This window comes from Myotis daubentonii, chromosome 3, assembly GCF_963259705.1.
Source record: "Myotis daubentonii chromosome 3, mMyoDau2.1, whole genome shotgun sequence".
NCBI lineage: Eukaryota > Metazoa > Chordata > Mammalia > Chiroptera > Vespertilionidae > Myotis > Myotis daubentonii.
In genome coordinates, this window is record NC_081842.1 from 197,159,696 (window position 1) to 197,185,909 (window position 26,214).

A 26,214-nucleotide genomic window follows, 5' to 3' on the forward strand; every position below is an offset into this window, starting at 1 on the left:
GAGAAAGAACCATTGATTGGCTGCCTCCTGCACACCTCCTACTGGGGGTTGAGCCCACAAGCCAGGCATATGTCCTTGGCCGGAATCGAACCTGGGACCTTTCAGTCCACAGGCTGATGCTCTATCCACTGAGCCAAACCAGCTAGGGCTGTTTTATAGCTTTTTTAGAGAGAAGGGAGGAACATCCATTGGTTGTCTCCACATGAACCCCAACTGGGGACTGAACCTGCAACTCGGGCATGTGCCCCAAATGGGAATAAAGGAGGATGCTTAATCAACTGAGCCACACTGGCCAGGGCTGTTTTATAATTTTTATCATTTTATTAATTTTTTAAAGAATATACCTTTATTGATTTCACAGGGGGAGATAGAAACATCAATAATGAGATTTTTTGGCTGCCTCCCACACACCTACAGTGGAGATTTGAGCCTGCAACTCGGACATGGGCCCTGATTGGGAATTGAACCATGACCCAGATCTGGGTTCATAGGTCAATGCTCAACCACTGAGCCATGCCAGTCGGGCAGTCTTTTTTTTTTTTTTTTAACTTTATTATTTTAAAAATATATTTTTATTTCAGAGAGGGATAGAAACATTAATGAGAATCATTGACTGGCTGCCTCCTGCCTGCCCCCTACTGGGGATTGAGCTGTAACGAGGCATGTGCCCTTGATAGGAATTGAACTGGGACCCTTCAGTCCACAGGCAGATTCTCTATCCAGAGCCAAACTGGTTGGGGCTTTTTTTTTTTTTTAATGTTTTACTTGCTGCTTTAGAGAGGAAGGGAGAGGGATAGAGAGACAGAAATATTGATTGGCTGCCTTCTGCAAGCCAACCCAGGCATGTGCCCTGACTAGAAATTGAACCATGACTTCTGGTTCATAGGTCGATGTTTAACCACTGAACCATACCGGCTGGGCCACAATTCTTTTTTTTTAAATTGTTTTATTACTTAAAGTATTACAAGGAGTATATTACATATGTCTCCTTTTTTCTTTTTTCTCCCCTCGACCTTCCCCTGCCTCCCCAGTGTCTTGTGTCCATTGGTTATGCTTATATGCATGCATACAAGTCCTTCGGTTGATCTCTTACCCCCCCTGAGCCACCACAATTCTTTTCTGTTGTTCACTTTTATGTGAAATCCATTTTCCTTTTAGAAGAGAGGGAGACAGAATAACTTTTCTAGCTTCAAGGTTCATGAAATCCTATTACTAGTATTTTTTAAAAAAATTTATTTTTATTGATTTCAGAGAGGAAGGGAGATAAACATCATTGATGAGAGAAGATCATTGATTGGTTGCCTCCTGCCTGCCCCCTACTGGGGGGTCAAGCCTGAAACCCAGGCATGTGCCCTTGGCCAGAATCAAACCTGGGGACCCTTCAGTCCGCAGGCCGAGGCTCTACTTGAGCCAAACCAGTAGGGCCTATTACTAGTATTTTTACTGAGATCTGCTTCCTTGTCTTCTCTCGCTCACTTTAATATGTACCTTGTCTTTCCTCTGCCCCTATTGTCTGCCTGTCCTGCTCAACTTGGTATCGACAGCCAGTAGTTTCTCCTTAAATGGATTTTGTTTTGGAATGAAGCTTAGGTTTATTAGTTTCAAGAGTTCATAAGGACCTAGCCTATTTCAACATCTTCAGTCCCCTTAAATTCACCTGCAAATGGGCATCTTCAGGATCCTTTCCTGTTTTGGCTGTTTTCAAATTGGCCTGCATGCTTTCCAATGGAAAGCTGATTGGGGGGATCTATTCTCAAGGCCATCAGACATCCCACTGCTTTTCCTCCATGACCAATACAGACAGCCAATACCATTCAGGTCTTATACCTGCTTTTGAGTTTTTTCACTACCTAGTCTTATTTTGGGACTGTGCAGACTACTTTGTCAGGGTTTCATGCAAAAACAAAGCAACATTTTAATATTTAAATATTAAATGTTAATATAATATTAAATATTATTTAATATTAATTTAGAGCTCTTTGGAGTTCTTTTACATTTAATATTAATATTTAAAGGTTAAGTTTTAATATTCAAATGTTAACAGTTCACAGAAAAGGATATACAAATGGCTCAAGCACATACCCAACCTTATTCTTAAGTGACAGTACAAAATTCCACTCACTAAATCTCCAGAGATTAATATACCTTTATTCAACTAATGGATTGGCAAAAATAAAAATATTTCACTCACATATTGTTGGCAGGACTGTAAACTGGCATAATCCTTACAGAAAGCAATGTGCCAATCAAAAATAAAGAATGCACAAATCTTTTGACCTAGTAATTCCAACTTAAAATTTTATCTTACAGTAACTTACTAATATGCAATATGACTTATGTGCAAAGTTATTAAATGAAGCATTATTTATACTAAGAAAACAATTAAAATGTCTGTTCCCAATATATCATGGTACATTCATACAATTCTGTGCAGCTGTACAAAAAGAATCAGGAAATTCTTTATGTGTTGACATGGATCAATCTCAAAAATACATGTAAAGTGAAAAAGGCAAGTTGAAAATAGATTTTTCTTAGACAAACATTTGAAATAAAAACTGTTATATTCCAATAGAAATATGAAACCCAGGTAAATTCAGTGAGCAAATACTATATTTTATTCATCTGATGTATGAACTTTTCCACAATTCCACTGAGTCTTTCAGGCTCCAGCAGTTTATTTACTAATTCCTGTTCAACAGCCATTAGGGCCAAGCCACTAAGCTTCTCTTGTCCCATGGAATTACATAAATATGTTTTAAGACGAGGCAGTATAGAAAATGAGTTTTCAACACTTGCTGAAGTGACTGGCCAGGACAAAGCAATATATAATAGCTTTGATAAGCAAGGAATATTGTTATGAAGACCATGCTGAATAAATAAGTAGCCAAGGTGGCTGAAATTGATATGATCATTATCTATGACAAAGTTGAGCTTTGCATATTGACGATAAAATCGAAGTTCTGGGATGATGTCTCCATCAAGTTTATAAAATTCTTGGACATGTTTGGCTGTTGCTTCATTTAATGGTTCATTCCATTTTAATAATAGTTCTGAAATTTGCTTCACTTTGCAATAATCAAATTCTGAAAAATATATTTTTAAATTCTGTAATATAGTATCTAATCCTTGGTAATAAATGCCAATTTTATATTGTTCTTCTGTGGAGGTAGGAAAAAACATATTGTCTGAATTATTAAGAGCTCTTGTTTCCTGAATTTTTCTTCTTTTATGAAAAGAAGGCCTTTCAACTTCAAAACCTTTACAGGTTATTTTTTGACATATTTCTTCTGCTTCCTCCCAGAAAATTTTGAAACACTCATCATTTCTTTCAGATGATAAACATTCCAAAATTGCTTCTATTTTTGAAGACAAAGAAAAAATGTCTATGGTTTCACTTCGAAGCTCTTTGGAAAGAATTCCTATAACACTTAATACTCGATAAAGAAACTTTAAACAAAAGATAAATTCAAATTTGGAAACCATTGCCAACAAATCACTCAATTCATCAGCCAAACTTGTGTTAGAATGGCTTGATATATCTTCCAATGTTTCAATAATGTCTGGAAGGCCCTCAATCACAGATAGTAATGTATGATCATGGAGTGTCCAACATGATTGTGATATATGTTTCTTGCATGTTTTGTTTTGACTTAGCTTTCGTATCTTTTGAAAATTTGCAGACATTTCCCTAGACATAGGAATAATGTTGAACACAGAACTCAGCGTATTTAGAGCTCTTCGGAGTTCTTTTACTTCTTTACAAAACCTAATTACTGCTAAATCCAAAAAATGGGCATAACAATGTACGTATAAAGCTCGTGGCTCTTCCTTCTTGAATTGTGCTGCACTTTTATTGAATTTTTCCCTCAAATTAGTAGTACTATCATAGGCCTGGCCTCTTATTTTATTTATATCAACTCCAATTTGCTGCAGGTAAGTTGTGATAGTCCTGTGTAAACTGGTTCCAGTCATCTCTTCAACATCTATGAAACCCAAGAATCTTTCTTTAATTATGATAGCCTTTGATGTTTTTTCTGGGTACCTTACACAAATTGAAAGCTGTTCTTTAGTGGCACTATCAGTTACCTCATCACATATTATTGAAAAAGCTGAGGAGACATTGATCTCATTCGCAATATCTTGTAACATTTCAGTCTTTATTATATCAATAATATCGTTTTGAATTTGTGTGCTATTATAGAAATCAACTTGTGAATTCATAAGTCTAAATATTTCTTCTCCTTTATCTTTTGCTCTGATTTCTAACAATTCTAAAAAATGGCCTTTATTCACAGATGAAATAGACTGGTCCTTTCCTCTTAAGGGTAAACACTGCTTTCCAAGAAATAAAATATTTTCGATGATAAGCTTTAGGTACTTTTTATTTCCTTCCATCTGTTTTGAATGAATAGATAAATTGTCACTGACAGCTTCATCACAAAACTGGTATTCCCTCCAAAACTGCAATGACTTCAAATGCATTATACTTTTTTCATGCTTTGTGAAATTTTTCAGAGTTTTTTTCCAATTAGAAATTCCTTGGGTTGCTAATGACTCCCCTCCAAAGCTATATTTTTTCTGGCAGAACAACTGGCAGGAATAACAGAATGTTAAATCCTTTTTAATAGTGGTTCCTAACTTCTGAAAATTTGAACACCAAGATTTTTTAATACTTTGGGATTTACTTTTAACTTTTTGTACTTTAGATGTAAATTTTGGGTAACATAGTCTATTACTTATTTTCATAGATTTCTTATTGAGTGTAGCATCTTGGTTGGAGACTTGATCCTTTTGTACTTCTATATGGGATATATGCTGACTGAGTACTGATGAAGATGGCAAAAGGCTTAGCTGTTGTTCCATACTACTATTAGCAATACCACCGCTTGACTCACTGGGTGAACTCTTAGAAACCTTTAGGAGAAAAATGATAAAATAACATTTGTTTTAACTGTTTACAAATAATGAAAATATCAAAAACATCTATGCTAGTAACACAATTAGTGAATGGATAAGTTACAGTATGAACTCCACTAGGGGAAAACATTAGTAATTACTTATAACATCTATTTGCAATCTAGAATCAATATCATTTGTTCAAAGGACTTTGGTATGTAATAAAAATTTTTATTGCTTAGGTGAGTAGAATTACTTAATAAATATTAAGAAAGAAAATTAATAAAGAACCTAAAGGAAAAACCATGACTAAGAATACTTCTCTTTGCCCCAGCTGGCTTGGCTCAATGGATAGAGTGTCAGCCTGTGGACTGAAGTGTCCCGGGTTCAATTCCCAGACAGGGGCACATGCCCAGGTTGTGGGCTTGATCCTCAGCGAGAGGCATGTAGGAGGCAGCCAATCCATGATTCTCTCTCATCATGGATGTTTTTTTTTCCCTCTCCCTCTCCCTTCCTCTGTCTGAAATCAATAAATATATTTAAAAAGAAAAAAAGAATACTTCTCTTTATTCTGGGGCTAGAGCCTCCACCCTTAGCCACTATGCTGGGTTAAGAATACTTCTCTTTAAATATTCTTATCAATAATTTAAATTCAAACTTGAGATTTGGGAAACTGAATATAAATACCAAAAGGTGTTTATTGCTCTACTTTTTTGAGGTCTAGCATCAAAATAGGAATTAAAATGCTCAGACACACACACAACCGATTTAAAAAGCTTAAGAAAAGACAGTAGCCAAAAAAAACCCAAACCCCAACAACTTACATCCAATAGGACATTTCCTCTTACTGAAGAAACTGTACCTGTTAAAGCATAAATTCAAGATCTTATACCATAATCTATAAAACAGCATCATAAACAATAATTGCTTCTTTTATATGAGACAACATAAAGAAAACTTAGACTATAGAAAAATCATCAAGCAGGGCAAAACTATATTATGTCAAATAGCACATCAATTTTTACCTTGTAAGATATCAGAGTTCATGATGGGCAGGGCAGCATGAGTATCTGCCAATGACATTATATTGCTTATAACTGGAGTTGTATCTTTCTTTGGAGAAAGGTGCTTCTCTGGAGAAAGGAGCTCTGTTGAAGTATTGTGCACCATGGGAACATTTACTGATAAAAATAAACATTTACTTATAAACCAGGCAGAATCAATTAGCATTGTTTAATAAGTGTTTCAAAGAACAATGCAAATATCTAATAGCTTTAGGAATTGCTGTGTATTGGGGTAATTTTTAGTAGGGCTTAGGGATAGCCAGGTTCTTTAGGATAATATCAATAACAACATTTATACAATAATTTACTTTCCTATCATTTTATATCTTTTACCTTTGCAAACAATTCCTCAGTCTTTATGCTATTTGTTTTAAATTTCAAAGCAACTTTTTCTGTGAAATTACACATGAAGAACAAAAAAGAGCCCTAATAAGTTTGGCTCCGTGGATAGGGTGTCGGCTCATGAACTAGAGGTCCTGGGTTCAATTCTGGCCAAAGGGCATGTACCTTGAATGCAGGCTCCATCCCTGGTCAGGTTCATGCAGGAGGCAACTAATCGATGTGCCTCTCTTCTGTCACTTCCTCCCTTCTACTCTAAAAATCAATGGAAAAATATACTTGGATGAGGATTAAAAAAAATAATAAAAATGCCCTAACCAGTTTGGCTCAGTGGCTAGAGCATTGGCCTGTGGACTGAAGGGTCCCGGGTTTGATTCTGGTCAAGGGCACATGCCCAGGTTGTGGGCTCGATCCCCAGGACCATGCAGGAGGCAGCCGGTCAATGATTCTCTCTCTTCATTCATGTTTGTATCTCTCTCTCCCTCTCCCTTCCTATCTGAAATCAATAAAAAAATATATTTTATTTTTAAAAAAAGGAAGAAGAAAGAAGAAGAAAAAAGAACAGAAAAGAGACTCCTACAGAATCTACTAATGGGTATCACTTCTAACTCTTCTAGGATTCACAAACCTCAATACGAATGGAGCTGCGTTGCTATCCAAGCTAGTATTTTTTAATTCTCACTTTTTTTTTAATCCTCATCTGAGGAAATTTTTCCATTGATTTTTAGGGAGTATAGGGTAGGGAAAGACAGAAACATCCGATGTGAGAGAAACACATCGATTGGTTGCCTCCTGCACACACCCTGACCAGGGCACGGGCTGGGGAGAAGCCTGCAACCAAGGTACATGCCCTTGACCAGAACCAAACCCGGGGCTCTTTGGTCTGCAGGCCGACGTTCTATCCACTGAGCAAAACTGGCTAGGGCTAAGCTAGTATTGTAGATATTTCAATAATAAGCCATTTTGCAAGATGTACAAGCCCCAAGAGCATCATTCACTCCACTGACTATGTAAATAGCACCACTGGTGCTATATGTGGCTCTTTGATGGTATTACATAGTTGGCCCTGGATTATCTGTGCTTTTCTCTTAGTGAAGTTCAAAGTAGATCCAATTGGCTCCACTTTCATGTGAAAATTCTAATAGCCTTATTTTTACAAAGGAGGGCTAAGTACAGGATTCTATTCTAACGCAACAATCTTTACAAATATTAAATCTCTGGTGGTAAAGTAGTCTTCCTTTTATATAAAAATACTGGAAACCATTTCTTTGCAACAAGTTTTGAATGGTTCTGACTTTTAAATCTAATTTGGAAATAAATCAAGGTTATAAATTAAATGAAGCGATAATATTCTTCAGTAATTACTAAACCTCTGATTACTAAGCAAATATTACCTGTAGAAGATTCCATCTTAGCTTTACTGTAAGCAGAAAAACAATTAACAGAGCAGAAAAGCTCTGTCTTCCCCAAGTCATTGGTAATCTCAATCATTTCATCTGAGGGCTTCAATGATTTGCAAAGACCAGATATAAGTGTTCGGGCTGGTTTCTGTTAAGAGATTAATATAATATATTCCTGGTATATGACAAATTTTTAACATACTATCATAAAAATATACCCAATACCACTACTCTACAAATTAATGACAGTGAATCCACATTTTCACCTTATGAAAGACCAGAAAAGGCATCATAAGTTACAATGATTGAAATACAGGAAATTGATCAATCTATTAGATAACTATTTGTATTTTTTGTCCAATATGTTAATAGCAATTATAATATATGTGCAAGCAATGAAAAAAGTGATCATAGAAGATGTTCACCATCCCAGGCAATCAAAGCCAATTTTATGGGGGAAAAAAAAAAGTCTTACAACTATAGCTTTTTCCTCAAAACCTGTTTGAGCATCAATTCAGGAAAACGTATTGGTGCTAAGGAGGAGCTAGAAAAGGTCTTAACGCACTTCACAAGATGTTGTGGGAAGTCACTTTTTCTAGGCCAACTTACATGGTAAAAATTGCAAGCATATTCAAAGAAAGCATTGAAGCAGTAAGAGGTATAGAATAAAGTGTGTTCAATAAGCAGTATGTGTGCAAAGGAAAAAGAGAGAAACTGTGAGATTCATCACCTACTAGTATTCTTTTTAGTAAAACAGGAACCATCATTCTTGAGTTTAAGAAGTTAATACTGATGGCAATGATGAAACAGAACTGCTTTTGTGGCCACAAAGTACAAAGACAAATTAAAATACCTTGTACAATTTTTTTTTCTGTGAAAGAATATTGGCAAAGAAACAATGAAACAAAAAGCAGAGTATAATTTTGAAAATTTGTATTTTTATCCTTTATTAGTATGATTATATTTTCAGAAACTCCTAAAAATCCACTGATATTTAACATTAACCAACAATAGTGGTATAATTTATTATTAATTATTCATATGGGAAAGATAATACTTATAATAATATACTCTACTGAGATGTAGCCAAAATAATTACATTTCTACCAAACAACCCACTTTTTTTTTTTTTTTTTTTTTTTTAAAGGCAGTTTCTGGCTCAGGCAGTCTGGGGCGGAGCCAAGATTCTGCATTTCTTTCTTTTTTTTTTAATATATTTTTATTGATTTTTTACAGAGAGGAAGGGAGAGAGATAGAGAGCTAGAAACATTGATGAGAGAGAAACATCAATCAGCTGCCTCCTGCACATCTCCCACTGGGGATGTGCCTGCAACCCAGGTGCATGCCCTTGACCGGAATCGAACCTGGGACCTTTCAGTCTGCAGGCTGACGCTCTATCCACTGAGCCAAACCGGTTTCGGCAACAAACCACTTTTTAAGTCACCCCATTTTTAGACAGATATGAACACTTTCTAATTCTTGATTAGAGTTCACTAATAATTTTGATTTTCTCCATTAACACTGTCACACAATATCTTGAATGCTTTACAGTGTTAGGTGGTGCTTTAAAAAACAAAACAAGTATGTTTTTATTGATTTTTTTATTTTTAAAAAATATTTTATTGATTTTTTTTTTTTTTTTAAGAGAGAGAAAGAGAGGGGAAGGGAGAGGGAGAGAGAGAAACATCAATGATGAGAAACATCATCAATAAGCTGCCTCCTGCACACCCCCAACAGGGGATCGAGCCCACAAGCGGGGCATGTGCCCTGAGGAGGAATCAAACCAGTGGCCTCTTGGTTCCTGGCTTGATGCTCAATTGCTGAGGTACACCAGCTGGGCTGTTTATATTGATTTTTTAGAGAGAGAGGAAGAGAGAGGGAAAGAGGAACATTAATGATATAGAAACGATAATCTGCCTCCTGCATGCCCCATTACTGGGGATCAAGCCTGCAACCTGGGCATGCGCTCTGACTGGGAATCGAACCAGTGACCTCTTGGTGAAAGGGGCTATGCTCAAACCACTGAGCAACACTGGCCGGGCTAGGTGGTGCTTTTAAACTCCTTTACCCAATCAGCCCTACCCCATCACATAGGTTGGATAAGTAAGTACTCAATATAGGTTCTTAAAACCAGGACAAGGCGTATTTATTAAGTGTGAGGGATAAAGAAGGAAAATAAGGAATGGCATTTCTTGCCTTTGGAAGATTTCCCTGACTTCCATTGTCCCATTTCTGTTCCCAAGACATCATATTCTCTGGTGTGGGCAGTCTGCCATAAAAAAAAGATATGGCTTGCCCTAGTTGGTTTGGCTCAGTGGATAGAGCGTTGGCCTGTGGACTGAAGGCTCCCGGGTTCAATTCCTGTCAAGGGCACATGCCGGGGTTGCAGCCTCGATTCCCAATGTGGGGCGTGCAGGAGGTAGCCAATGATTCTCTCTCACATTGATGTTTCTATCTCTCTCTCCCTCTCCCTTCCTCTCTGAAATCAATACAAAAAAAATATGCATATGTATATGTATATCTATCTATAGCTATCTATATATAAAAAGAGATGTGGCTCACAAATGACCTATTTGAATTGTGGTTTGATAAGATTCCCATCTTCAATAACTTTTTTAAAAAATATATATTTTGTTGATTTTTTACAGAGAGGAAAGGAGAGAGATAGAAAGTTAGAAACATCGATGAGAGAAACATCGATCAGCCGCCTCCTACACACCCCCACTGGGGATGTGCCCGCAACCAAGGTACACGCCCTTGACTGGAATCAAACCTGGGACCCTTCAGTCCGCAGGCTGACACTTGATCCACTGAGCCAAACCAGTTAGGGCCAGTAACTTTTTTTAAAGAAAGAATTATATACGGATAGAGTTGAGTCTCAAAGCATCATATAAACAAGATATGTGATAATCCCACGTCATGAAAGGGGCTCAGACTGTGTTCATTGCATCTACCAAAGCTTCTTTGCTCAGACCACCCACCCAAGACTCTCCTATCAACATTGGGGGTATTTCTCATTGGTTTATTTCCTCCTATGATTCACTCAGAAAAAGCATGACATTCTTGATTCACCTTAACCTTGCTTAGGTGTGAAGAAACACATGGGCCCTAGCCGATTTGGCTCAGTGGATAGAGTGTTGGCCTGTAGACTGAAAGGTCCTAGGTTGGATTACGGTCAAGGGCGCATGCTCAGGTTGCGGGCTCGATCCTCAGTAGGGGGTGATTCTCTCTCATCATTGATGTTTCTGTCTCTCTCTCTCCCTCTCCTTTCCTCTCTGAAATCAATAAAAATGTGTTAAAAAAAAGAAAAAGAAAAGAAATACATGGAACTAAAAACAAAAACACTTTTGTGGCTGAGTCTTACCAGTAGACTGTTATTTGTATTAGCTTTATTTGTAGTTTATAAACGAGCGTCCATCTGCTTGCCTTTCCTCAAGGTAAGATGATCACCTGAGATTCTTTAGGAAAATCTCCACTTAGCACTTATTATGAATTATTTTCAAGAAGGAACTATCAGAAGCCTTTTATTTCATTTCCATCATTTTACCAACTGAAACTGTTCCCAATGGTATTAAAATCTATTATCCCCACATTTTCCTAAAGTGAAACCATTCACAAGCAAACTAATAGAAGGGACTCAATCTTCAATTTTTCATTGAGTCCTATGCAGTCAAATTCAAATGGAGTAGTCCTCCCGTTAGGCAACACATCTTTATTCATACCTGCTGGCATGCTGTAATATTCTTTGAACTGTTTAAGTAATGGGACTGTCCTTCCACCTGAAGTATATGGAACAGATCAGAACTAGTGTAACAGTAAACTCCACAGTTCTCACAACAGTTTATGGTGAGGTTGTTAGCAGAGTGAAACTTTGAAAAACAGGTATTACTGCAAAGCATATGTTTCACATTCTGATATTCTACTTCATACTGAATCTAGGGTAAAAAAAAAAAGATTCAGTAAAAATTCTAGTATTTAAGCGGATCAACCAGAGTCCCTAAAGATGAAAAAATTGCAACTTACGAGAGTAGTCTTCTGACACATGCTGCATTTGGTTGAAATCCTATCAGTATATAGCTTAACAGATAGTTTTCTTAGACAAGATTGGCTGCAAAAAATTTTGCTAAAGGTAGAATCTTTCGGCTGGACACTGATGACATCCTTTAGATTTGAAATGTCTCTGAAAATAAATAACAAGGGCATCATTAAACAGTTTTGTCATAATTATAATTTCTCATTGGTAATTGATAAGCTAAATCACTCCCTTAAACAACCTTCTCCCTTGTTTCTTTTTTAAAAATATTTTTATTGATTTCAGAGAGGAAAGGAGAGTGAGAGAAAGAAACATCAATAATGAGAGAGAATCACTGATCAACTGCCTCCTGCACGCCCCTTACTGGGGATTGAGTCCACAACCTGGGCATGTGCCCTTGACTGGAATCGAACCTGGGACCCTTCAGTCAGCAGGCCGATGCTCTATCCACTGAGCCAAACCAGCTAGGGCATCCCTTATTGTTTCATTTACCTGAAGAATAGGGCATCATTAAACAGTTTTACCATAATTATAATTTCTCTCTATAAGCTAAATCACACCCTCAAACAACCTTCTCCCTTATTGTTTCATTTACCTGTAGAACTGTGAAACAGTAAGAATATCAGCCTTAATATAAGAAAACCCAAATTTAGTATCTAGTTCTTTTACTAATAGGTCATTTTTATTCTCTACATGTTAATTTACTCATCTATAAAGTAGGGATTATAAAACACATCTGATAATGCAGTTTTAAGGATTACCTAACCTATGTCAGCTGGTACTAAAAATAATAAATGATGTCACATATTCATACCTGACCAACTTTGGAATCTACAGGACAGAAGATTTCAAAGTATGATCTGTATATCCCTGGGGATCCCCCAGATGCTCTGAGGGAATCCACAAAATAAAAACTATTTCCACATTAAGATGTTATTTGCTGCCCTATCCCAGTGGTCAGCAAACTGTGGCTCGTGAGCCACATGCGGCTCTTTGGTCCCTTGAGTGTGGCCACGAAGTTTCAATTGCACTGTACGTGCGTGCCCGCACGTGGCATTTTGTGGAAGAGCCACACTCAAGGGGCTGCAGCTTGCTGATCACTGCCCTAGCCGGCTTGGCTCAGTGGATAGAATGTTGGCCTGCAGACTGAAGGGTCCCAGGTTCGATTCTGGTCAAGGGCACATGCCCGGGTTTCGGGCTTGATCCCCAGTAGGGGGCATACAGGAGGCAGCCAATCAATGATTCTCGCTCATCATTGATGTTTCTATCTCTCTCTTCCTCTCCCTTCCTCTCTGAAATCAATAAAGAAATACATATTTTAAAAAGATGTTATTTGCTTTTTTAACTGTACATCTGAAAAGCAATGGTGGCCCCTTTAATTATATGCCTAGGTTTACACACCAAAGAATTGAAAATAAGTACTTAAAAAAGAACATGTACATGCATGTTCATAACAGCACTATTCACAATAGCTAAAACAGCCTAAATGTTCACCAATGAATGAAAGGATAAAGAAATTGTGGTATATTCATGCAGTGGAGTATTATTCAGCTATAAAAAAGAATGAAGTACTGATATACAAGCTACAACATGGATGAAGCTCAAACACATGCTAGGGAAAGAAGCCAGGAACAAAAGATCACCTGTAGGATTCCATTTATATGAAATATCCAGAATGGATAAATACATAGAACACAGGCTGGTGGTTGCCAGGGGCTGAGGGGACAGGAGAGGGAAATGTGGAGAAACTAAATAAAGCATTTTACTTTGGAGTGACAGAAATGTTTTAGAACTAGATAGAGGTGGTAGTTGTACAACACTGCCAACGTATGAATGTTACTGAAATGGTTTTTTGTTATGTGAATTTCACCTCGATAAGTTGTGAGGGGGAGAAAAAAAAGCAATGGTGGGCAAAACTGCCAGAACCTTACCATAAATCAAGGCAGTAGCACAAAAATGTACCAATACTAGTGTTATTCACAGCCAAGCATTTGCTGTAAAAATTACTCACTTTATTAAACTTGATCCTTGAGTACATCACATCTTTTCTGTGTGGTAAAATAGGATATAGGCATAAAGAATTACCCATGTGCACTCAAGAATGACGGTTGTCTCAAGGAAAACCATGTGTGGGAATGTTAAGACTTATAACCTAGGTTAGCCACTTTTTCTATGAAACACATTTTTATCTGAAAGAACAACTATTACCCAGAAGTAGATACCTGGAAGATATTTTTTCTCAAAAATGAATTAAGTAAGACTGTTACTTCAAAGAACACAATTGGCAGTATTCATTGCCAATGATAAAATTTGAGCTTCATTGAAAATAAGAATTTTTGAGAAATTGTATCTGCTACTTCCAGCTTAATCGCTCCCCATCACTTAGACATTCCTGATGACATTAGTGATTTAAAAGAAACAAGTGATTTTAAAAATATTGTGTAATGAAATACATCAACATCTGCATAACTCACTAAACCAATATTTTCAATTGATTGCACGTAACAGAAATCATTTATGGAGAAAATAACCAAAGTACAAATAGACCAATGACTTTTAATTTAGCAGTACAAAAAGTTCATTGATATGGTTTCAGATTACATATTACAACCAACCTTTAAAAACCTATCACTTGTTTTCTGATGTTGTATCAAAGAGCATCCACAATGATCTAAATGCTAGTAGAACACTCCTCCCTTTTTCAATTACACATTTTGTAAGGCCAGATTTCTTTAGACTTCTGCCAGAACAGTATTTTGCAAGAAACTGGATACAGAAGCAGATATGCAAACCCAGCCTGCCATTAAAGTAAAATGGATAAAAACAATGCCCACTAAATTTTTCTTCTCACAAAATCTTTTTAAAAAGGCTATTTTTCATGATATTCATGTCAACATGCACTGAGTGTATTATTTTAAATCAGCTAATAGTTTTTAAATTCCTCAGTTTTAACTTCTAAAACAGTATGTATTGGTAGACATAACTGATCTAAAGCTAAAACTCTTTGGGTCTTCAATCATTTTCCAGAGTGTAAAGGGGCCTGGGGAACAGAAAATTTGAAAACTGCCACTACAGGAAATGACCAACATACCTGGCTACCTAGAACCTCCAGAATATCAATATTTCAGAATAATAGTTTTTCAGATTAAATACTCTTTTTTTTTCTTGATTAAGGTATTACATATGTGTCCTTATCCCCTATTGCTCCCCTACCCACCCCCCCCGAGATTAAATATTATTGAAATGAACACTATTTTAACAGCTCAACGTTTACAAAGTTTTAGTGTATTATGCATGCTTTTTCTACCCTTTTAAACAGATGATACCCAAAATAACATGTTCATTTCATTATCACATCATTAATCATTTTATTGGTTTAAATCACAGCTCTAAATGCAGTCTGAGTTGTGTTATCCTTGTACTTCATGACAAAAATTCTAGGATCCACTGGTGCCAGGCAGTGTTTACATGATGGGGATATAAAGATGACTGTAATCTAGTTTCTAATGTTAAGAAGTTCATTGTAGCCGGAAGGTGTGGCTCAGAGGTTGAGCACTGACCCATGAACCAGGAGTTCAGTTAGATTCCTGTTCATGACACATGCCCAGGTTGGGTGCTTGATCCCCAGTAAGGGTCGTGCAGCAGGCAGTCTATCAATGACTCTCTCTCATCATTGATGTTTCTCTCTCTCTCTCTCCCTCTTCCTTCCTTTCTGAAATTAATAAAAACATTAAAAAAAATGAAGAAGATGAAGCTCATTATCTAAACTGGGCAGTATCAATTCTTTAAAACATTAATTTTATGATCAATGTTTTGCGAGTTGTGTACACTATAAAAACAGAGCATGAACTATAAATATGGGTGGGTGGATGGTAGTAAAAGAGGAAGAAATAGTGTGGGAATAGATAAGAGGTAAAGATATTTGAGGCAGACCTTTAAGACACAAAATTAGACAGTTGGGAAGAGAGGCAGAAGATATTGCATTGACAGAAGCATGGAACTCTGAAAATGCTTACTGGCTTATATTGTTAGTATATTAGATTGCTGCTTCTAATCTACTAAAGCCTTATAAATAAAAACTCAAAAGGGGAATTTTGTAACAAGTGCCTAAAATTAGCTTAAACAAACTCTCAGCATAGATATGAACAACTTTCCTACAAGTAAGTGTTCAACATTAGTCCATGGGCCTATTTTGAACTCTACTGATTGCTCTCAGGATCTCCAGTTGGTTCCAACTGGGATACTAAAGCACAGAAATGATACTTCTTAAATACATAGCTCTCAAAAAAAAGTCGTCTAAGCTGATTTAAAATGTCATTTTCCAAGCTATTTTTTATCTCATTCATGAAATATATTAAGAATTTCATTAACTAAAAACAGATTAAAAATCATTGCTATAAAACCTCAACAGTGACCAGGAGGTGTGGTTCAGTGGTTAAGCATCAACCTATGAACCAGGAGGTCACAGTTGGATTCTTGGTGAGGGCACATGCCCAGGTTGTGGGCTCGATCCCCAGTGTGGGGTGTGCAGGAGGCAGCTGATCAATGATTCTCTCTCATCATTGATGTTTCCTTCTCTCTTTCCCTCTCTGAAATCAATAAAAATATATTTTAAAAAATATAAAATAAATAAAAAATCAATTTAAAAATATTTTAAAAAAAGAAGATTCAAATTATGGTAATCTGATTCCCAAGTAAGACATCATTTGAAAGGAATTTGTGTTCTGAAACAAAGACATTTAAAACTTAGCATTATCATTTAATGAGTATTAATAAACCAGAATTATACTAGATACAGTAATACTCTCAAAGCACTGATGCTTTATACATCTCAGGGCATAGTTCAAAGTTCTGAACATTTTTCATGAATTTATTACAAAATGACTACTACCTTCTTTCTCTATATCAGAAATGACTTACATATGTAAAAAAGTAAACTAAGACCAAAACAATAGCTCACAGAAATCTTGAAAAGATTATATCCATCCATCTATGTTTACCTATGGCTATTCAATTTTTCAAGAAAATTAAATAACTTCATTTATACCTTGGAAGATTCAAAATAACTGTTATAGGATTAATTTTTTTTGAAAGGTTGCTCCCTACACAGTTAAATCAAATAAAATGGGCATATCATAAAAGCTTTGGAAATCACATTGTTTAAAGTTAAAGAGAAACAGAACTCACATTTTAAATTCTGCAAATCTCTCAATAAATAACAAAAAGATTTTTTAAAAAAATATATATATTTTTATTTTTTTCAGAGAGGAAGGGAGAGGGGGAGAGAAATAGAAACATCAATGATGAGAATCATTGATCGGCTGCCTCCTGCATACCCCCTACTGGGGATTGAGCCCGAAACCCAGGCATGTGCCCTTCACCAGAATTGAACCCAGGACCCTCCAGTCCACAGGCCGATGCTCTATCCACTGAGCCAAACTGGCTAGGGCTAAAAAGATTTCTAGCTCTGGCTGGTTTGGCTCAGTGGATAGAGTGTCGGCCTGCGAACTGAAGGGTCCCAGGTTCAATTCCGGTCAAGGGCATGTACCTTGATTGCAGGCATATCCCCAGTAGGAGGTGTGCAGGAGGCAGCTAATAGATGTTTCTCTCTTATCGATGTTTCTGACTCTCTATCCCTCTCCCTGCCCCTCTGTGAAAAATCAATAAAATATATATTTAAAAAAAAAAAAAAAAGATTTCTAAAGACTCTATTAGAGGAACTTAAAACAAGCAGCTTTTCCCTAAGCCAGTGGTCAGCAAACTGCGGCTCGCGAGCTGGCTCTTTGGCCCCTTGAGTGTGGCTCTTCCACAAAATACCATGTGCGGGTGTGCATGTACAGTGCAATTGAAACTTTGTGGCCCATGCGCAGAAGTCGGTATTTTGTGGAAGAGCCACACTCAAGGGGCCAAAGAGTCGCAAGTGACTTGCAAGCCGCAGTTTGCCGACCACTGCCCTAAACCAAGGTGATATTTCTTCAGAAAAAATGAAAATGTAGAAAACTACAGCCAAGATTCTAATCAAGATCTTGGTAGAGAAGTAAAAAGTGGCATAATTTAGAATTATATACCTTGAGCAGTTTGCACAAGTTCTCTTGGGAAGAGCTGATGAACTGCCAGATGAAATGTATTCAGTGATGCACGGTGTGGAGCAGAAAAGCTGAGTAGATCCTTTTCTGTGATAAGCAGTTTGCCCCTTCAGAAGAACTTTTTTACAACCAGAACAGGAAACCTGAATAGCTGCAGTTGAAAGTGAAGGAAGCATTTTATTCAGGCCAGATGATGCCAGAGAAGGCTGAATGCTTGTAATCGTCTGTGAAGCTATAAACACAAAACAGGAAAGAACACATTCAGTATTTACATAAAATTAAGTATGCTTTTTTCCCCCCAATTTATTTTAGAAGCTACTTCTGGATTTAAAACTCAAAAAATGCACTATTCAATGACATTCTAAAAAAGAATAAATTGGCTATCATATTGGTCAGAATAAATAGGATTAATTTAAATAATTCCATTACCACTGTCTGTAAATGTAGTGCTTATTTTCTCTTCATTCTCCTTAGTTTTGGACTGTTGGGCTTGACAATACTCCTAAAGAAAATAATGAACACAATGTATTTTAAACAATCACTTAATTGAACAAAATGATAAATTATGCTAAAGTCTATGAATTTGTACAATTGAATTGAACCATGGCACATAGATAAACACTCCCCTTTTGGTGACCTTTGGCTAATAACACCAATCAAATACTACATTATTTTCTACTAGAGGCCTGGTGTATGAAAATTCATGCACTGGGTGTGGGTGGTGGTGGTGGTGGTGGTGGGAGAGTGTGAGAGTGTGTGTGTGTGTGTGTGTGTGTGTGTGTGTGTGTGTCCCTCAGCCTGTCCGGGACCCTTTGGGGGATGTCCACCTGCCAGCTTAGGCCCTCTCCCCCGGGGATCAGGCCTAAGCTGGCAGTCGGACATCCCTCTGGTAGCCCAGGAGCCCTCAGAGGACATCCTTAGAGCTGCCACAGAGGCAGGACACTGGCCAGCCATGAGCCAGTTCTGGCTGAGTGGTGCTCCCCCTGTGGAGGTGCAATGACCACTAGGGGGCAGCTCCTGCATTGAGCGTCTGCCCCCTGGTGGTCAGTGTGCATCACAGCGACCGGTTGTTCCACCGTTAGGGCCATTTTGCATATTACCCTTTTATTATATAGGACTAGAGGCCCGGTGCACAAAAATTTGTGCACTTGGGTGGGTCCCTCAGCCCACCCTGTGCCCTCTCGCAATCTGGGGCCCCTTCCCCTGGCTGCTGGCACCAGTTTTCCTCTGGTGCCCGGAACCCAGGCCTTCGCTCTTCGCTGGGAGGGGCCCACACGGTGGGCGAGGGGCTTAGCTCTTTTAAAAATACTTCTGAATGTTTGGTAAATAACCCTGTAGGAATCTACTTTCTGAAACATGCTGGTTGTTAAGGGCTGATTTGGGTAATCAACAAAATGTATGTTAAAATCCTAATCCCCAGAACCTCAGAATGTACCTGTATATGGAGATAAGATCTTTAAAGAGGGGATTACATTAAATTGTGGCAGTTCCAGTGGGACCCTTAGCCCATCTCACTGAAGTCCTTATAAGAAGAGGAATGTTGGGGTCCAGCCCCAGCAGGTCCAGGGGTTCCCAAAGAAGGAATGACACAGAGGCAGCATTCAGGTTATCATCATAGCCAGGTTCTCTTTTTATTGTCCTGTTACATCTATATTTATACTATTTGATCCTATAAACATGCCTCTATAAGCTTTTTTTTTTTTTTGCATCGGGTCAGTTTATTGGGGGGTCAGTCAAAGGGGGAGCTGGCTAGGGTGGGGTAGGGCAGCAGCTTGTCTGGCCCCCGAGAAACCCAACTTAAGTCCAGTGCCTCGAGGGCTTAGAAGCCAAAGTCTTCCTCCACCTTTATCTGCACGGGGGCCAGCTCCGGAGTCAGCGGGACTCCTGCCCAGTGCCCTTCCTATGGCACTCGCCGCCTCTTCCAAGTGCTGGGCCCCTTGCCAGGGGCCGGGCTGCTGGCTTCTGTGGGCGCTGGCGTCCTCCTGGGCAGGGACAGCCCCTCTTTCTCTGGAGGCTCGTTCTCAGCGTTGCCTGGGTTGGGGGCGTCTCTGCCCTGGCTGCCCTCGTCCTCCAGTAAGATGGTGAACTGGCTGGCCCGGTAGCTGTCACCGTAGGAGTCCAGCACCTTCATGAGGAACCTCCGCTCCTGCTGGAGTCTCCATGTTATCCTCTATATCTGATGGAGCCTGTTCAGGACCCGCTCCTTCGCCTGCTCAATCTCCCTGCAGCGCCGATCCAGCGCCTGGTACTTCCTGCGATTGAGTTCCCGTTGGCGCCGCCCTTGCTGGCCTCAGGCTGCCTTCTCCTCTTCGTCTCGCTCCTGGAGGCTGGAGCTGCCCAGACCCCCAGACACGAACTCCACTTCGGTCTCAAGCTCGCTCTCCAGGATGTGACCACCTTCAGCGGAGGCAGCGCCAGCTCCCAGCCGGGAGGTGCTGAGAACTCCTCAAAGCCCACAGCTGCCATGGACCCCTCTCTCTGCTCCAGCTCCATTTCTCCCTGGCTCCCGACGCAGAACTTCCAACCTTGCAAGCCTCTAGTTTAAAGTGGCTTGCGAAACTACGGCCCATCCGATTTCACAGCCAGGCACCCAGGCCCTGGCCGCTAAGCCTCCTGGGAGTTGTAGTTCTCTATTTCTGGCTTGCCTCCCTCGCCCCACCCCCACCCCAGTCCCAACTGAAAGGCCCTGCTGGCTGGTCTAACCCTGTGGCCAGGCATCAAAGTCACCTCGGGTCTTTATTCCTGTCCCGACACCATGCCATCTGACCATGGAGACTATCCTCTTGCGAGGCCCCTGGGTCTCCTTCTGGGTCTCCTCAGCCCAGGCACTGGATCGCGTGCCCCAGCAGTGATACAGCCCTGGGGCCTGGGTCTCCTTCTGGGGCCTGGCTATATCGCCCCCGGACGGGATGGCGTGCCCCAGCTGCGATGCAGCCCCGGGCCCTGGGTCTCCTCAGCCTGGGCACCGGATTGCGTGCCCCAGCGGCAAAAACAGCCCCGGCGCCTGGGTCTCCTTCTGGGTCTCCTCAGCCCAGGCACTGAATTGCATACCACAGCTGCAACTCAGCCCCGGGCCCTGGGTCTCCTTCTGGGGCCTGGCTGCTTCGCCCCCGGGGGACCGGATCGCGTGCCCCAGCGGCAACGCAGCCCCAGCGCCTGGGTCACCTTCTGGGTCTCCTTCTGGGGCCTGGCTGCGTCGCCCCTGGGGTCCAGATGGTTCTGCCGGCCAGATCGGTCCGGGCAACCGCTGGCACTCACGCCCCCAACCCGCTCTCCCGGGTTGGGGGCGTGAGTAGGGCGGACACCGAAGCCGCCCCGCCGGCCTGTGTCCTGGTCAGCCAGCGGGATCTGGTCCCCGGGGACGGCCAGCACTCACGCCCCAATCGCGGGTTGGCGGCGTGAGTAGGGTGGACACCGCAGCCGCCCCGCTGGCCTGTGTCCTGGTCAGCCAGCGGGATCTGGTCCCCGGGGACCGCCAGCACTCACGCCCCAATCGCGGGTTGGCGGTGTGAGTGCGGGCGGATGCCGCAGCCGCCCCGCCGGCCCGTGTCCGGGTCTGCCGGCGGAATCGGGTCCCAGGCGACCGCTGCAGCCGCCCCGCAGGCCCGCGTGATCGGGTCCCGGGCGACCACCAGCACTCACGCCCTCAACCCGCTCTCTGATGGCGCTGTACCATCCTGCCTGCAATAAGCAAATTAGCCGCCATCTTTTTTGGCGGTTAACTGCCATCTTAGTTGGCAGTTAATTTGCATATCTCACTGATTAGCCAATGAAAAAGGTATCGGTCGTACGCCAATTACCATTTTTCTCTTTTATTAGTATAGGATTGTACCTAAATGTGACTTCACCTAGTCTATACTATTAAAAGCCTAGGTGGTCCTCGCGCCCTCACACGATGCCCTCACGTCACTGCAAGATGGCCACAAGATGGCCGCCAGGGGAGGGCAGCTGTGGGTGACCAGGCTGGCAGGGGAGGGCAGTTGTGGGCGACCGGTTCGAAACAGCTCATTCTTCTTTCAAATCACATTCTTGTACATACTTGTTTTGGCACTGAACACCACATACCTTATATTATTTGATCCACTGCTTTGGGATTTAAAAATTTCAACCAATAAACCAGCATCTAAATAACTAAAATTTATAATTTGATGCTGCTCTAGAAAAAAGAAAACAAGTACCATTTTACCTGAGCATTGTCGGGTTCTGTCTTAATTTCATCCAGCTGCAGTAGTGGTGGTGCCACTGCCTTGTCACCACCCTCTGTTGGTGATTCTTTCATTTGAGTATCTGATGTAAAGGAATTCTCCACTTCCTTTCTTCTTGGGGAACAGTTTCTGGATACCTAAAATGAAAAATGAGTTGATGAAGGGTTTTGAGATAAGAACTCCCCCAACTCCCTATAGCCCACTCTACCTCCGTGACTTTCTAAATAAACTTTCTTTTATAATTTGAGACGTGGTTCTGAATTCTTCCCTTAGCCAGAACTCAAGAACTGAGTTTGCTGAACCAAGGTTCACACCTGGTGCCATTTTCCTGCTGCTCATACAAGCAACAAAAGGGTCTTCAGATAGCTTGTTCTCGAGGTTCTCACAATGCCAATACTTACTTTCCTCCCTTCATCCACTTTTCCCCAATACAGCTTTGCTTTCCACTTCTCAACTTTCTTCTGGGACTAGTCTTCTCCACTTCTATTCTCCTTGGTCTGAGTACAGCATAATGCCACCAAATCCAAAAATAATCTGATTATTTATCAGATAGTCTTAGAAAATGTAAATCTTTCTATCTGACATTAATCCAATCACCTGTACGCACTACCTCTCCCCACCACTGCCCTCCTATTGAGCCAGTTATCATCTGAATCAACCCCTCTTCCCCTCCTTGATTCCTCTCATATATAAGCATTTAAACACATTCAATGATCCAACCTCTAAACCTATTGCCCCTCTCAGAACTACTTTCCCTTCTTGAAATTCTCTCCTTCCCTGAGTCTTATGATTCCAAGACCTATTTATTCTCCTATGTCTTATTTTTTTTCATTTTTATTGAATTTATACCCCTCTCGTTTTTGGTTTTTTTCTATGTCTTTTCAAACATTTCCCCTACCTGCTTCTAAAGTACTTGTGTTCCCCCAATGCATAATTCCCCATGTGGACAAAAGAAGGGGTTATATGGAAAGTAACCTCACAGGGTGATCAGATCATAAATTCCTAACTGGGAAGATCATGGTGGGTAGTCATGCCCCTGGCCTATAACTTTTTTTTTTTTTTTTTTAAAGCCTCACCAGAAGATATTTTTTCCATTGATTTTCAGAAAGAGTGGAAGGGGGGAGGAGAGAAATATGACTGAGCCATGCCAGCCGGGCTTGAGCCAGGTTTTAAAGTAGGTTTCTAAGCCCTAACCGGTTTGGCTCAGTGGATAGAGCATCGGCCTGCACACTGAAGGGTCCCAGGTTCAATTCTGGTCAAGGGCATGTACCTTGGTTGGGGGGACATCCCCAGTAGGAGGTATTCAGGAGGCAGCTGATCGATGTTTCTCTCTCATTGATGTTTCTAACTCTCTATCCCTCTCCCTTCCTCTCTGTAAAAAAAATCAATATAATATAATAAAGTAGGTTTCTATGAAGCAATAATAAGGGATATTCCAGGTATAGGGACAGCATGTGCAAAAGCATATTGGAACTATACCAGTAAGGAGTGGAGTTACCATTAAAGATAAAATACAAGAGTGGTAGTGGAAGGAAATGAAGTTGGAAAAGCAGAAAGGGATCATGTCAGGAAGGTCTTTGAAAACCAAAAACTTTGAAATTAATCCTATAAATAAGTAGCCTTTGAAGTTCAGCAAACATTTCATTCCCATCCCTTTTTTAAATTCTTACCCGAGGATATTTTTCCCCATTGAATTTTAGAGAGAGTGGAAGGTAGTGGGGGGTTGGGGGAGAAAGGGAGAGAAAAGAGGAGGAGGGAGGGAGGGAGAGAGAAAACATGTATGGGAGATACACATCCATTGGTTGTCCCGTCCTGTCCCTCCCCCCGGCCACACACACACATGCCCTGACCCAGGGCGGGATCAAACCTACAACCCAGGTACATACCCTTGACCATGAATTGAACCCGTGACCCTCCAGTGTGCCGTCAAAGTTCTAACCACTGAATAATGCCGGCCAGGGCTGCATCTCATTTTAAAAATAAAAATTTACTTCAGATCTCCAGAAAATAGCTTTTCCTGCCATTCGGGTAAATGTTCAATTCCTTGTGGCTATGTCACTAACAAGGAAGATTACAATTTACACCTATCCTTTTTCATGCACAGAAAACCCTAGAAGCAAATTCACTAATTTAGCAAAGGCATCCACTCCTCTAATATTCTTTTTTTTCTTAAAAATACATTTTATTGATTTTTTACAGAGAGGAAGGGAGATAGTCAGAAACATCGATCAGCTGCCTCCTGCACACCTCCTACTGGGGAGGTGCCCTTGACCAGAATGGAACCTGGGACCCTTCAGTCCGCAGGCCAACGCTCTATCCACTGAGCCAAACCGGTCAGGGCTCTAATATTCTTGCCAAAACCTAGGAGTTAAATGGGCAAGGTGTTGTAATTTAGTTCTTTTTTTTTATTAAGTATATTTTATTGATTTTTCACAGAGAGAAAGGGAGAGGTATAGAGAGTTACAAACATCAATGAGAGAGAAACATCGATCAGCTGCCTCCTGCACACCTCCTACTGGGGATGTGCCCACAACCCAGGTACATGCCCTTGAATGGAATCGAACCTGGGACCCTTCAGTCCGCAGGCTGATGCTCTATCCACTGAGCCAAACCAGATAGGGCATAATTTAGTTCTTGTTATGTTAAGGGCTTCTTGTCTTACAAAATTTGGGATGAGATGTTATTATTTGGGATGAGATGTTATATGACAAGTAATTGTCAGATGTTACTGGGGAATTCAACTCCTGAGAAGTAATTCTCATCTACTTTCAAGCTTTCGGTTGAGTTTAACTGAAAAGTTTGCCAATATGGCATCCTGAGAAAGCTGAAAAAATATCCGTTTGCAAACACTAGTCCATGCAAACCACGATACTCTCCATCCTGCATACTAAAGCAAAACACACATAAAGTGATAAAAATTGCCCCTTCATCTGATCCCAGATCAAATCCTAATTCATCAAAGGTCAAACTTTTAAACCCGGTCGGTGTCCGGGCTCAGTGACTGAGCGTGGACTCAGGAACTAAGGGGTCGGTAGGACCCCGAAAGCGGGCTTGATCCCCAGGTGGGGGCGTGCAGCCCATGGGTGATGCTCCTCTCTCACTGATGTTTCTGTCTATCCCTCTCCCTTATCTCTCTAAAAATAAAAACTATTTTTAAAAAAAGAAAAATTCTATTACCTTTACCTAAAAACCATTTTTTTAAAAAAAGTCAAACTCTTAAATAATTACTTCATCTTTTTTAGCCGAGATCCCGTGTACAATTCAACTTGCAAAAGGAGTTCCAGGTTTCCAAGGTTGAAACCAATGACCACTGAACGAAGGAGACGCCACTAATGCTATCAGACGAACGTTTTAGAAACGGAAGCCGCAGAGAAACCAAAGGCTGTAAGCCCGAGTGCGACACGGAAGCCGCAGACGACGAGACAGGCCGCAAGCGGGGGGCAGTAACCCGCCGGCTCAGTGAGCGTCCGTTTACAGGAGACCGCGAACGCGAACCGGGGGCCTCCTCTCCGAATTCCCGACGCCCAGACGGCGGAAACCGCACGCACGGCCGTGTCTCCAGAAACTCTACCCAACAAGACGCTTCCTCCTCCCTCCACACGCGAAACTCTCTGCCCATCCGCCAGGCACAGACGGAAAGACCGGCACCGGGGCCACGTACGGAGGCTTACACGCTCCTCTCCAGGCCGCTCGCCAGGGGAGGATTCTCACGGCCACTTCCCAGGCACCGAAAGGTCGCGGAGGCCCAGCCCTTTTCCCGCGGTGCTTTGCGGCCGAGCATGCGCAGCGCAGCGCAGCGCAGCCGCCCGCCGCGGCTCCGACTCCCTGGGTGGGAGAGGGCGACGCCGCGGGATGGGGCCGGCCTCCGGGGACCTTAACCCTTGCGGCCTCATGGAGATGGCAGCTAAGTCTGGACCCCGAAAGGCTGAGCAGCGTGTATTGACCCAGACAAGAGCTCAGGCGGGGCCATTAGATTTCCTGAGTTTGAGAGACGACTCTATTGGCGACTTCTTTTTTTTTTAAATCCCCATTTCTTCATCTTTGAAATGAGGATAATTATACTGCCTACCTCATGGGCTTGTGAAGATTAGAAAGGGATGTTAGTCAAGTGCTGGGTGCAGACTAAATTCCCAGTAAAAGGAATTATTCGCAGAGAAGGGGGGGGGGTTCAGGCTTCTTCCGTTTTGGGCA

At 41.0% G+C, this 26,214-nt stretch overlaps 1 protein-coding gene across 10 annotated transcripts; it reads right to left on the bottom strand.

Moving 5' to 3' along the window:
* Window positions 1–2,128: 2,128 nt before the first annotated feature.
* Window positions 2,129–25,804, bottom strand: ZMYM1 (zinc finger MYM-type containing 1). Of its 10 annotated transcripts, none has more exons than XM_059690266.1 (10): window positions 25,685–25,804; window positions 22,005–22,160; window positions 18,248–18,320; window positions 17,801–18,050; window positions 11,723–11,879; window positions 11,422–11,634; window positions 7,694–7,847; window positions 5,922–6,077; window positions 5,721–5,758; window positions 2,129–4,914 (listed from the first exon to the last, which is right to left on the bottom strand). In XM_059690266.1, exons 2-10 carry the CDS (start codon window positions 22,095–22,097, stop codon window positions 2,608–2,610), a joined length of 3,441 nt encoding a protein of 1,146 aa, XP_059546249.1. In that variant the 5' UTR covers window positions 22,098–22,160; window positions 25,685–25,804; the 3' UTR covers window positions 2,129–2,607. The 10 variants fall into 10 exon arrangements, with proteins under 10 accessions (XP_059546249.1, XP_059546247.1, XP_059546251.1 ...); XM_059690264.1 differs by having other exon boundaries at window positions 25,595–25,788; XM_059690268.1 differs by having other exon boundaries at window positions 25,372–25,785.
* Between the last annotated feature and the right edge of the window lie 410 nt (window positions 25,805–26,214).